This window comes from Nematolebias whitei, chromosome 1 (assembly GCF_014905685.2).
Source record: "Nematolebias whitei isolate Nwh7 chromosome 1, NemWhi1, whole genome shotgun sequence".
NCBI lineage: Eukaryota > Metazoa > Chordata > Actinopteri > Cyprinodontiformes > Rivulidae > Nematolebias > Nematolebias whitei.
In genome coordinates this window covers 94,290,362-94,303,782 of record NC_056498.1, presented here as the reverse complement: position 1 = coordinate 94,303,782, position 13,421 = coordinate 94,290,362, and the positions used below count along the sequence as shown (strand labels likewise).

At 41.3% G+C, this 13,421-nt stretch overlaps 1 protein-coding gene across 1 annotated transcript in view; it reads right to left on the bottom strand.

The window, feature by feature from the left end:
- acox3 (acyl-CoA oxidase 3, pristanoyl) overlaps positions 1-13,421 on the bottom strand; it is a gene marked incomplete in the record, with an annotated part of 494,152 nt that overhangs the window by 282,018 nt on the left and 198,713 nt on the right. The window contains 1 exon segment of the mRNA XM_037681288.1: positions 2,886-3,029. Coding sequence (XP_037537216.1) covers positions 2,886-3,029 — 144 coding nt within the window.

Sequence of the window (13,421 nt, the reverse complement as noted above, 5' to 3'; positions counted from 1 at the left end):
GTGAATGCACCCTTAGTTTCCCCAATTTAAAAATGATCACAGCCCTCCTGACACTGAACAGCATACACAATATTTCTCTGTTTGTACCGGGGGACTGGATCTTTGGGATGAACCAATCTTTGCCATAATGTATTTTGGGGCTTAAAAGCCACTGGGACGTTATGTTTAGAAAATAAACGTCTCAGTTTCTCTGATACTCCCGCAACATATGGAATGACCACTGGTCTGGGTTCCTCCTTTTCACCTGATGGCTGACTGGAGTCCTGTTTGGGTTTCTTCTCCGCTTTCAGGAAGGCCCAGGTAGGTTATCCACATTGCTCTACAGCCTGTCTTGTGTGGGATTTCTCCTTTTGCCTGGCTCCTGAGTTAGTGGGGACGCTGTCTGCTCTGTGGTACAGACTCCTGATGACTCGTAACTTGTGCTCCAAAGGGTGATGGGGGTCAAACTGCAAACACTGGTCTGTGTGAATGGGTTTGCAGTACACCTCAGTTTGCAAATGTCCTCTATCAGAAACTGAGACCTCACAGTCCAAGAATGCCTACCTGCCATTGCTAGTATCACTCAGCCCCCTGTGAATAGCAAACAGACATCAGTGTGCAAATGATCCATCGTTAGGCTGATGGTCCTCCTTGATTAGGTGAGCAGCTGGTTTTGGCTGTCAGCAGAAAACTGGTTGATCCACTGTGAGAGGGTGCTATTTATAAGACTGAGCTGATTACAGCACCTCAGACTGAGGAAGTCTTTCGGATGAAAGACGAAACGTTTCTAGAATTTTTTATTTTTTGAATGTCCAGAGGACCAGATTTAACTTTTTTAGATATTCATAGTAGAGTGTTATTAAGCAAAGCAGAAGGAATATCAAGGGCATTGCATGTTTTTTCATCACAAGAGGTCAGCAAAGCTCTCTGCTCTGATCTGGATAAAATTCTTCAAGTTTCTGTGGAAAAATAATGCTCATAAAATAAAAAAATATATAGTTTCTCAAATTCTATAGCTGACGGAGGTTTGAATGTTTTGACATTTACTGTCTTTAATCAGATATTAAAAATTAACTGATTAAGAGATTTCTAAAAAAAAAAAATCCAAATTCTATGTGGAATATTTTCCCAAATCATCTGTTTAGCAAACTAGGGGGTGTTATTTTTTTCTTGCGTTGTCCTTTCTCAGTTGGAAAGCTTCCAGTCAAATTAGCTAAGTTTCATCAGCAGGTTCTGTTATGTTGGCCTCTTCTATACAAACACAACTACTCTCCTCATAAATGCATCATATAGAGCAATGCTTTTATACTACATAAAAACAAATCATTACATTTACATAATTGGGTTGATAAAAATATTAATCTAATAAACCAGTTACTCAACAGTAATGGTGAATGGTATGACAAACATGGAACAACTTTCCGCTCGTAAATTGAAGCCGTTCGACGCCACACGTGCTGCACACGTGAACCCCGTCTGTGGGCGTAACCAGCACCATAGACATACAGCTGTAGGGCAGCCCTATACAGCTCTGGGTGTAAACACGTAGTCCGTTTGTCACATGTCTGGTGTTTTACCTGCCTGCGTGCCGAAACCACGTGACACGTTACATCCAATACCAAAACTTGACACCGAAAGAAGAGTGATGTTTCAATTCATACAACGACCGACGCAGTTCGGTCGGTGCCATAAAAGAACCTCAGTTTTTTAACCCCTATTTTTATCCCTGATCTGGCCTTTTCTCTTGTTTTTTTTCCAAAAGGCAAGCGATCTCTTCCTCCTCCTCCGTTGATACCATGACAGAAATTGTGAGAAATTAAGGAATTTGTCACGAGCAAATTAAAATCATAGCTGTGGAAGGTTCTTGAGATTTCCTGGTGGGCTAGACTGATGCGTGGGCTGCAGGGCCTGTTTTTTTTTTAGAACTTTTTATTAACAACATATAAACACAGAACACTGCTGCGTTTTTTTTTTTTTGCGACCTGTCAATCAATCCAGTAGGCGTGTCAGCAAATGACCAATCGGCGACCTCAATTTGTCCCGAAGGTAAACGTCCCTTGTCTGTGGAGCTGACAGCAGCCGCTCAGGGTGGACACTCGAGTATGATGTCTCAACCCTCTGCGGACGGTGCTCACAGTTTCCCCGCGGCTGACAGGACACGCGAGTATATTGGAACCTTTACAGAAAAAGTTGGAAAGAACATTGTATTATCAAAATTGCAAATATTGCTCATTTTTAACAATTCAGCCTTTTCTTAAGATGAAATATATATAGTAAATCTAATTATAATCCAGGCAAAATACTATGTCCACAAGATAAAATGGAGTGAAAAAATACCCTCATTTAACATTTTTAAAGAAACTGACTTAAAAACCTATATTACCTCTGTGGAAAACCTTTATTTAAATAATCAGAAACTTGTAAAAACAATAACTATTTTTAAGAAATTTAACTTTATTTCATAAAGAGACCCCTTTCTTGTCTTTTTTACATTTATTTTTTGTTTTGTTGTAACAGACCCTTTTTTATATGAATTTGAATGTATTTTTGCGCATTTGTTAAGAAAATAGTGGTGTTTGTATAGATAATAAGGTACACATTATTTTATTTTACTCATTTATGTATAAAGTTATTTAACTCTTTTTCTTTTAACTTATTTAATTTACTTTGTAGATTGTAAGACCTTCACAACAATAAAAATAAATAAATTCAAAGCAGTCTGCTCTTGAGATAAATAGTTAACTTGTTATTTTTATATATGAATGTTTCTGTTCAGTGTCCTGAGATGTTCTGTTATGACTTGGTGCTAAATAAATAAACTGAATTGAATTGAATTGAAAATCAGAGCAACACCAAACTTCATCTAAACTCTTAAAAAATAATTTTCGTTTCATTGTGGGTCTTACCGGAACAATGAAGGAGTGCAGGCCATGGCAGACATGGTCTGGTGTGTAGAGCTGAGCAAACACCACAGCATGGGTGGCAGTCTTACCCAGGTTCCCCACCCAGAACTTAGCAGCCTCAAAGTCAGGAGAGTTGATTATGAACTCCTATAGCCGAGAAACAAGGACATAAAGAGGAAAAAAAGCATTGGTCCATTTTATAAATGCATTCCTAATACAGAGAGACACCGCCTTATGTCCAGAACTTAAATGACAAACTATGTTTTAATTTTTTTTATGACCTGACTAAAAATTGTTGGATTGTATACCTGTATTAATGAGCATGGACATTTTTGTTTTTTTCTGTTTTCACTGGTTTCTGTGTCATCTGTGATTGTTAGAGCTCGACTGATAAGGAAATTTTGGCTATCACTGATACCAATATTGGGAATAAGGGACGGCAACCACCGATAACTGATATTCAATAGTCCTTCATTTATCACGGGGGATCCGTGCCCTGAAGCCCCTCAATAAGTGGAAAAACCGTGAAGTAGGAATAGTAGTAGAAGTAGTAAGTAATAGTTTATTTTAGTATTTATATATACCATAATTGCCGTTCTATAAGCCGCTACTTTTGCCTCACACTTTGTACCCCACGGTTTATTTGCAGGAGCGGCTTATTTATGGGAGGCTTTGGCTGAATGGTTAGAGCAGTCGTCCTCCAATGCGAGAGTTGGGGGTTCGAATCCACCAGCAGTCACATGCCGAAGTGTCCCTGGGAAAGACACTGAACATAGCCTCTGATGTGTGTCCCATCCGGGTATGAATGTGAGCTAAAGCACTGATCAGTCTCATTAGAATGATTTGTTCAGTTAGCTTTGTAGAGATGTAGAGTGCTGTATGAATGGGTAAATGAGGGCACAGATTGTAGTGTAAAGCCCTTTGAGTATCTTGAAATAAGATAGAAAGGCACTATATAAGTACAGTCCATTTACTATTTACCATTTATGTATTTTTTTCATAAACTTATATTTTTATTTTTTATTTTGAAGGACTTCCTGCCATCTCTCAGTAGCTTCCTGCCACTGACTAATACAAACCGGATTCCAAAAAAGTTGGGACACTAAACAAATTGTAAATAAAAACTGAATGCAATGATGTGGAGATGGCAAATGTCAATATTTTATTCGTAATATAACATAGATGACAGATCAAAAGTTTAATCTGAGTAAATGTAACATTTTAAAGGAAAAATATGTTGATTCAAAATTTCACAGTGTCAACAAACCCAAAAAAAGTTGGGACAAGTGGCTGGAAAAAGGAAATTGAGCATATAACGAACAGCTGGAAGACCAATTAACACTAATTAGGTCAATTGACAACATGATTGGGTATAAAAAGGGCTTCTCAGAGTGTCAGTGTCTCTCAGAAGCCAAGATGGTAAGAGGATCACCGATTCCACCATTGTTGCGCAGACAGATAGTGCAGCAATACCAGAATGTTGTTAGCCAGCGTAAAAGACCAAAGACTTTTAAGTTATCATCATCAACCGTGCATAACATCATCAAAAGATTCAGAGAATCTGGAACAATCGCTGTGCGTACGGTTCAAGGCCGTAAACTCTACTGGATGTTCATGATCTCCGGGCCCTTAAACGTCACTGCACCTCAAACAGGAATGCCACTGTCAAGGAAATAACAGAATGGGCTCAGGAATACTTCCAGAAAGCATTGTCAGTGAACACAATCCACCGTGCCATCCGCCGTTGCCAGCTGAAACTCTACAGTGCAAAGAAGAAGCCATTTCTAAGCAAGCTCCACAAGCTCAGACGTTTGCACTGGGCCAGGGGTCATTTAAAATGGAGTGTGGCAAAATGGAAGACTGTTCTGTGGTCAGATGAGTCACGATTTGAAGTTCTTCATGGAACACTGGGACGCCATGTCATCCGGACCAGAGAGGACAAGGACAGCCCAAGTTGTTATCAACGCTCCGTTCAGAAGCCTGCATCACTGATGGTATGGGGTTGCATGAGCGCTTGTGGCATGGGCAGCTTGCATGACTGGAAAGGCACCATTAATGCAGAGAACTATGTTCAGGTTCTAGAACAACATATGCTCCCATCTAGACGTCATCTCTTTCAGGGAAGACCCTGCATTTTTCAACACGATAATGCCAGACCACATTCTACAGATATCACAACATCATGGCTATGTAGGAGAAGGATCCGGGTACTGAAATGGCCAGCCTGCAGTCCAGATCTTTCACCTATAGAGAACATTTGGCACATCATAAAGAGGAAGGTGCGACAAAGAAGGCCCAAGACGATTGAACAGTTTGAGGCCTGTATTAGACATGAATGGGAGAGCATTCCTATCTCTAAACTTGAGAAACTGGTCTCCTCTGTCCCCAGACGTCTGTTGAGTGTTGTAAGAAGAAGGGGGTTGCCACACAGTGGTAAAAATGGATTTGTCCCAACTTTTTTGGGATTTCTTAACGCCATAAAATTTGGAAACAACAGATTTTTCCCTTAAAATGATACATTCTCTCAGTTTAAACTTTTGATCTGTGATTTGTATTCTATTCTGAATAAAATATTAGATGTTGGCACCTCCACATCATTGCATTCAGTTTTTATTCACAATTTGTTTAGTGTCCCAACTTTTTTGGAATTCGGTTTGTATTTTCCTTTGACAGAACTGGGCACTCATGGCTCCCAGCACCCCACCCCTCATGGGGGAAGGCGTTTGTGACACAGAGAGAATGCCCTCAGGTAATCAGATGTACAAGGTCTTTTGCTCATGGTTTCAAATACCCAGCCATAACTCTACCAACTCTGTCATCATGTGACCAGAAGTCTAACCTGAATGACCAACGAAGTACTCTCGAGGACCATCCCAAGATAGACGTGAATTAATTTCTTTAGATCATTCCTGTGTTGTTTATCGTATTTTGCGCTTCATGCACAGACCTGTTCATTTGTTCAGTGAAAATGGAAAACGCACTGAGAATTTCTTATGATGCAGCTTTCATGTTAAAAGTATGATGGCCCTAAGAAGTAAATGAACAACATTTAAAAAACGGAATTACATTTGAAAAACCACAACAAAAATAATAAAATCACAACAACATTAGAAAAAAACAGAATTACATTTGAAAAAACAGAATCACATTAGAAAAAACAGAATTACATTAAGCCAAAGCAGAAGTGGCCGGAATCACATTAGAAAAAACAGAATTACATTAAGCCAAAGTGGAAGTGGCCGGAATCACATTAGAAAAAACAGAATGACATTTGAAAAAACAGATTTACATTAAGCAAAATAGGAAGTTTTTAAAAAAAACTTTATTAACAGCATAAAACCAAACAACAGAACAATATACAGTACATCCTGATGCATGCTCAATAATCCAGGTAGAAAAATCTACAAAAGTCAAGTCAGGTCCTCTGGAGGCCTCTGTGTTCAACTGTCCTCCTCTTACAATTGCTAGTATCACTCAGCCCCCTGTGGATAGCAAGCAGCCATCGGGGTGCTAACGATCCATTGTTAGGCTGATGGTCCTCCTTGATCATGTGAACAACTAGTTTTAAAAGTCAACAACAAACTGTTTGACCCACTATGAGAAGGTGCTATTTATAAGACTGAGCTGATTACAGCTCATCAGACTGAAGAAGCCTTTCGGATGAAAGATGAAACGTTTCTATGATTTTATTTATTTATTGTTGTTGTTTTTTGAACATCCAGAGGACCTGACAACATTTTTTAGAATATACAGTACACACATATCTCTGATGTGTGTGTACTGTATATTGTTCTGTTGTTCAGTTTTATGCTGTTAATAAAGTAAAAAAATAATAATAATAACGAAAAACTTCCTGATTGGCTTAATGTAATTCCATTTTTTTCAAATGTCATTCTGTTTTTTTCAAATGTGATTCTGTTTTTTTTAATGTGCTTTTGTTTTTTCAAATGTGATTCTGGCCACTTCCGCTTTGGCTTAATGTAATTCTGTTTTTTCTAATGTAATTCTGTTTTTTCAAATGTTGTGACTTTGTTGTTTTTGTTGTGTTTTTTCAAATGTAATTCCATTTGTTCAAATGTTGTTCATTTACAGGTCCTTCTCAAATAGTTAGCATATTGTGATAAAGGTCATTATTTTCCATAATTTAATGATAAAAATTAAACTTTCATATATTTCAGATTCATTGCACACCAACTGAAATATTTCAGGTCTTTAATTGTTTTAATACTGATGATTATGGCATACAGCTCATGAAAACCCAAAATCCCTGTCCCAAAAAATTAGCATATCGTGAAAAGGTTCTCTAAACAAGCTATTAACCTAACCATCTGAATCAACAACGTAACTCTAAACACCTGCAAAAGATTCCTGAGGCTTTTAAAAACTCCCAGCCTTGTTCATTACTCAAAACCGCAATCATGGGTAAGACTGCCGACCTGACTGCTGTCCAGAAGGCCATCATTGACACCCTCAAGCAAGAGGGTAAGACACAGAAAGAAATTGCTGAACGAATAGGCTGTTCCCAGAGTGCTGTATCAAGGCACCTCAGTGGGAAGTCTGTGGGAAGGGAAAAGTGTGGCAAAAAATGCTGCACAACGAGAAGAGGTGACCGGACCCTGAGGAGGATTGTGGAGAAGGGCCGATTCCAGACCTTGGGGGACCTGCGGAAGCAGTGGACAGAGTCTTGACGAGAAACATCCAGAGCCACCGTGCACAGGCGTGTGCAGGAAATGGGCTACAGGTGCCACATTCCCCAGGTCAAGCCACCTTTGAACCAGAAACAGCGGCAGAAGCGCCTGACCTGGGCTACAGAGAAGCAACACTGGACTGATGAGAAGGAAATGCCAAAATGCCAGAAGTCCAGTGTGAAGCACCCACAGTCAGTGATGGTCTGGGGTGCCATGTCAGCTGCTGGTGTTGGTCCACTGTGTTTTATCAAGGGCAGGGTCAATGCAGCTAGCTATCAGGAGATTTTGGAGCACTTCATGCTTCCATCTGTTGAAAAGCTTTATGGAGATGAAGATTTAATTTTTCCGCACGACCTGGCACCTGCTCACAGTGCCAAAACCACTGGTAAAGGGTATACTGACCATGGTATTACTGTGCTCAATTGGCCTGCCAACTCTCCTGACCTGAACCCCATAGAGAACCTGTGGGATATTGTGAAGAGAAAGTTGAGAGACGCAAGACCCAACACTCTGGATGAGCTTAAGGCCGCTATCAAAGCATCCTGGGCCTCTATAACACCTCAGCAGTGCCACAGGCTGATTGCCTCCATGCCACGCCGCATTGAAGCAGTCATTCATGCAAAAGGATTCCCGACCATGTATTGAGTGCATAACTGAACATGATTATTTGAAGGTTGGCGTTTTTTGTATTAAAAACACTTGTATAGACCCATTGGTGGGATGAAATATGCAAATATTTTGGGACAGGCATTTTGGGTTTTCATGAGCTGTATGCCATAATCATCAGTATTAAAACAATTAAAGACCTGAAATATTTCAGTTGGTGTGCAATGAATCTGAAATATATGAAAGTTTAATTTTTATCATTACATTATAGAAAATAATGACCTTTATCACAATATGCTAATTTTTTGAGAAGGACCTGTACACCTTAGGGCCACAGTATAAAAGCGATCGGCTGTCGAGAAGGAAAGGGAGCTGCTGCCTGTAAGCTTTGCATCAACATGATGATGGTCAGGATTGGAGATACAAAGCAGTCAAGTCTGGTGAATGCTTTAATAAAAGTTTTTAAATTATTTCTGTGTGACATCTTTCTGTGTCGATGAATAAACATTTAAATACCAGGATCTCATTTTAAAGTCACATCTGAACACGAAGCGGAGAAGCAGAAGGAGTCCCCCCCCCCCCCCCCTCCCCTTCTGTCCATGAGAGTTCAACGGTGGACAAGTCGTCAGATTTATTTTTAAAGTAGTCAGTCAAGACTGGTATATATTTAAATAAAAGTTAAAAAAATCTTTCTGTGTTTGGTAAATATAGCCCTTTTCCATTTGTAACGGTACAGCCCAACTAGACTCGACTCAGCTCGGTTCCAAGGCTTTTCCATTAGTAACGGTACGTAGAACCGGTCCCTATTTTTAGCACCCATGTCTCTGTGGTTCTAACCCAGCTGAGTAAGTACAAAAATATGTTGTCAGAATACTGTCGGTCAGTGATTGGATGGGGCGGAGTCACTGGATCTTTCAGAAACTTTTCAAAACACTGATCCACCATTTGCAATTTCTCAGACCTGAGCAGCGGCTGGACCAATTTTAAAAATTTTAAAAACAATAATGACAACACATTGGTCTAATGCTGAAGTGCTGGTGTTTTTTTGTGCTTGGTGGCTGTAATGGCCTGAGGCCATTTGGTTGAGCAAAACAAGTGTTTGCAGGTTGATTGCTGACTCAGCTGTGCTGTGGCCCATCTGGGATTGGCTGCTTCACTTCCTGAATCCTCCCCAATGGACATCAATCTGCATCCTGGTTGGCTTCTTCACCTCCTGCTCCTCCAACCACAGACGAGGCCTGCCTATTTAAACTCAGCTCTCCTGCCATACAGGGCGGCTGTTGTTTAGAGCAGCTCGCCATTAGTATGGGTTTCTGTGTCTTTGGACTTGAGGCTCTTGACTTGAATCGTTTGGCTTTGGCCAACAGTTAAATCATGCAGTTGCAATTGGTTGTTGGTGTTGTTTGTAAGCCCCTTAAAGCAGTTAGAAGGCTTACTTGTTTACTTTTGTTTTGACTCATTATAAACTTGGTTTGAGTATTCATTAATTTGGTTAACCTTAATTTTGTTATTGACTTGGTTGTGAAAACTTTGTTGTAATTGGTACTTTAAAAGTACCCCTCCTTTTGTTAATGTTGAATTTTATTTTAAACTGACCAATTAAATTGTTACTTTTATTCAAACCTTTTCCATCTGGGTTTTTAATGTTACCTCCCCTTCTCCTGGCTGAGCCGGGTCGTAACATTAATGGGGGCTCGTCCGGGATTTTTAATGTAATCCTGTAACTTTAGAAGTGGTGATTGTTTGGTCAGTTTATCTGAGTGACATTCTTGGTTGAGCAGCTGCAACTTGTTACGCTCATTAAGCGTGGCACAGTTTGATCTTGAGCAGTTTTTAAAGCGTCCCTCTCTTGATCAGCTGGAGCTTTGCCGTAAAGATGATTTGGCTCAAAATGCAGCCCATTTTTCTATTTTTTGCCCAAAGCAACTCCTTAAAAAGGAATTAAAGAACCTTGTGATGGAGAGACTGGTGGAACTGAAACTTGTGCTTCCTGAGATTTCTGCTGATGAACCTGCTGACTTCTGTTGGCATGTTGCCGTCTGCTGGTCCTTCTGCTGAAGGATGTCCTATGGTCTTCTGTTGCCATCTGCTGGTCCTTCTGCTGAAGGATGTCCTATGGTCCTCTGATTCTCTCTGGTCCTCTGATTCCCTCTGCAGCTGCTCGTCTCCCTCTACGGCTGCTCGTCTGCGGCTGCTCGTCTCCCTTTGCGGCTGCTCGTCTACCTTTGCGGCTGCTCGTCCCCCTCTGCGGCTGCTTGTCCCCTTCTGCGGCTGCACGTCCCCCTCTGCGGCTGCTCGTCCCCCTCTGCGGCTGCTCGTCTCCCTCTGCGGCTTCTTGTCTCCCTCTGCGGCTGCTCGTCTCCCTCTGCGGCTGCTCGTCCCCCTCTGCGGCTGCTCGTCCTTTTACTCTGTATTTCTTGTGCCCTAACCTTTTGGTTTAGGTTTTAAGGGGGGAGGTGTTATGGCCTGTGCTGTGGCCCATCTGGGATTGGCTGCTTCACTTCCTGAATCCTCCCCAATGGACATCAAGCTGCATCCTGGTTGGCTTCTTCACCTCCTGCTCCTCCAACCACAGACGAGGCCTGCCTATTTCAACCCAGCTCTCCTGCCATACAGGGCGGCTGTTGTTTAGAGCAGCTCGCCATTAGTATGGGTTTCTGTGTCTTTGGACTTGAGGCTCTTGACTTGAATCGTTTGGCTTTGGCCAACAGTTAAATCATGCAGTTGCAGTTGGTTGTTGGTGTTGTTTGCAAGCCCCTTAAAGCAGTTAGAAGGCTTACTTGTTTACTTTTGTTTTGACTCATTATAAATTTGGTTTGAGTATTCATTAACTTGGTTAACCTTAATTTTGTTATTGACTTGGTTGTGAAAACTTTGTTGTAACTGGTACTTTGAAAGTACCCCTCCTTTTGTTAATGTTGAATTTTATTTTAAACTGACCAATTAAATTTATTATTTTATTAAAAAAAAAATTAATGTTACGACCCGGCTCAGCCAGGAGAAGGGGAGGTAACATTAAAAACCCAGATGGAAAAGGTTAGAATAAAAGTAACAATTTAATTGGTAGCTCAACTAGCCCCACATCTCAAATGAGTTGAAAAGGATGTTCTTTGGACGCATTCTCATCTTCCTGCCGGCTGTGCTCGAGTGCCTGACCACTGAGACCCTGGAACTAGCAGGAAACACAGCTCATGACAGCGGAAGGACAGGATCGTTCCTCGGCACCTATAGTTGGCTGTCCGCAGTGACGAAGAGCTCAGCAGACTGCTGGGAGGAGTGGCCATCGCTCTGGGAAGAGTTCTGACTAAAGTGTGCTCCCAAGATTATTCAAACTGTTATATCTCATTGATAAATAGTCCGATCTGTACCAGATTTATTGTGCGTAATAAGTGAGAACTTCTACACATATTGGTCTTGTGGTTTAACAATTGACTACAGTGCGCCCCCTAGATTATTCCAACAGTCATATCTCAGAGATACATCATCTGATCTGAACCTGGTTTTTGGTGTGTTATCAGTGAGCACTTCTAGACGCATTCATTTTTATGGTTTAACATATAACTCTAGTGCACCCCCTAGATTATTCCAACGTTATATCTCAGTGATACATCAACCGATCCGCGCCAGATTTATTGTGTGTAATCAGTGAGTACTTCTAGACACATTGATATTGTTTTTTAAGATTTGAATCCAGTGCGCCCCTTACATGATTCAAACGGTTAGATCTCTGTGATACGTCATCTGATCTGAACCAGATTTTTGGTGTCATCAGTGAGAACTTCGACACACATTTGGTTTTGTGGTTTAACAATTGACTCCAGTGCGTCCCCTAGATTATTCCAACAGTTATATCTCAGTGATAAATCATCTGTAATGTACCGCATTTCTTGTGTGTGATCAGTGAGCAGAAGATCAGACGCCCAACTTGGAAGACCATAGGGGCCAAGAAGGGACAAACACCCAAGCATACAGCAGAAGGATACAAAGAATGACTGCAGGGTTTTAGGAGAAATCAGGACACAATTTAAGGACCACGGCTTTAAAAAAATGAGGTATTTAACATCAATTAAAATACACTAAGCACTAATAACATAAAAACTTTACGTCAAACAGCAGCATGAACATGACCATGAGTCTGTGTGAGCAGATGAGCACGCATGAACACCTCAACATGAAACAGATCAGTAGCAACATGATGGGATTTTTCACAGTGATTATTCTGGTTAGAGATTCATGAGTCCAACAGCCTCAGGGTAGAAGCTGTTCCTCAGTCTAGTGGTTCTACACTTAATGCTCCTCAACCTCCTTCCTGAGGGGAGCAGGGCAAAAAGTGTGTGAGCTAGGTGAGTGGGGTCCTTCATGATGTAGGTGGCCTTCTTCCTGCATCTGGAGGTGTAAATGTCTGTAACGGTGGGGAGACTGACTCCAATAGTCTTCTGTGCAGCCTTCACCACTCTCTGCAAAGCTTTTCTTTCTGCAGCTATGCAGCCTCCATGCCACACATTGATGCTGGAGCACAGGATACTGTCCACCTGTAGAAGGAGGTGAGGACCGAGCTTCCCAGAGCAGCTCATCTCAGTCACCTGAGGAAGTAAGAGTCTCTGGTGAGCTTTCTTGATCAGGCTGGAAGTGTTGTTGCCCAGCTGAGGTTGCCATTCATGTGTACACCCAAGTACTTGTAGCTGGAAACCATTTCCACCGCAGATCCTCTTATTTTCAGGGGGTGTAGGTGTGTTTGTTCCTTCTGAAGTGCACAATCATCTCCTTTGTCTTCTTCACATTGATATGAAGGTTATTCTCTTTGCACCAGCTCTCCAGGTGTTCCACCTCTTGCCTGTAGCTGGACTCATCATTGCTTGTGATGCATCCCACCACCGCTGTATCATCTGCAAACTTTACAATGTGACAGCCTGAATGGGTAGCTACACAATCATCCATGAGCAGAGTAAACAGGAGAGGGCTCAACAAACATCCCTGAGGAGAGCCAGTGTTGAGAGTTATGGTGGAGGAGGAGAAGTTGTGGATCCTCACTGACTGTGGGCTGCTTGTTAAGAAGTCTAGTACCCAGTTGCAAAGGGAGGGGCTTAGTCCTAGTGTGAATAGTTTGTCCATTGGGGTTTGGGGGATCATGGTGTTGAAGGCAGATGTAAAGTCTACAAAGAGCATATAGACGTAAGATCCAAGAAAGTTCAATCTGGTCCTCTGGACATTCAAAAAAACAAAAAACAAAACAAAGCAAAAAAAA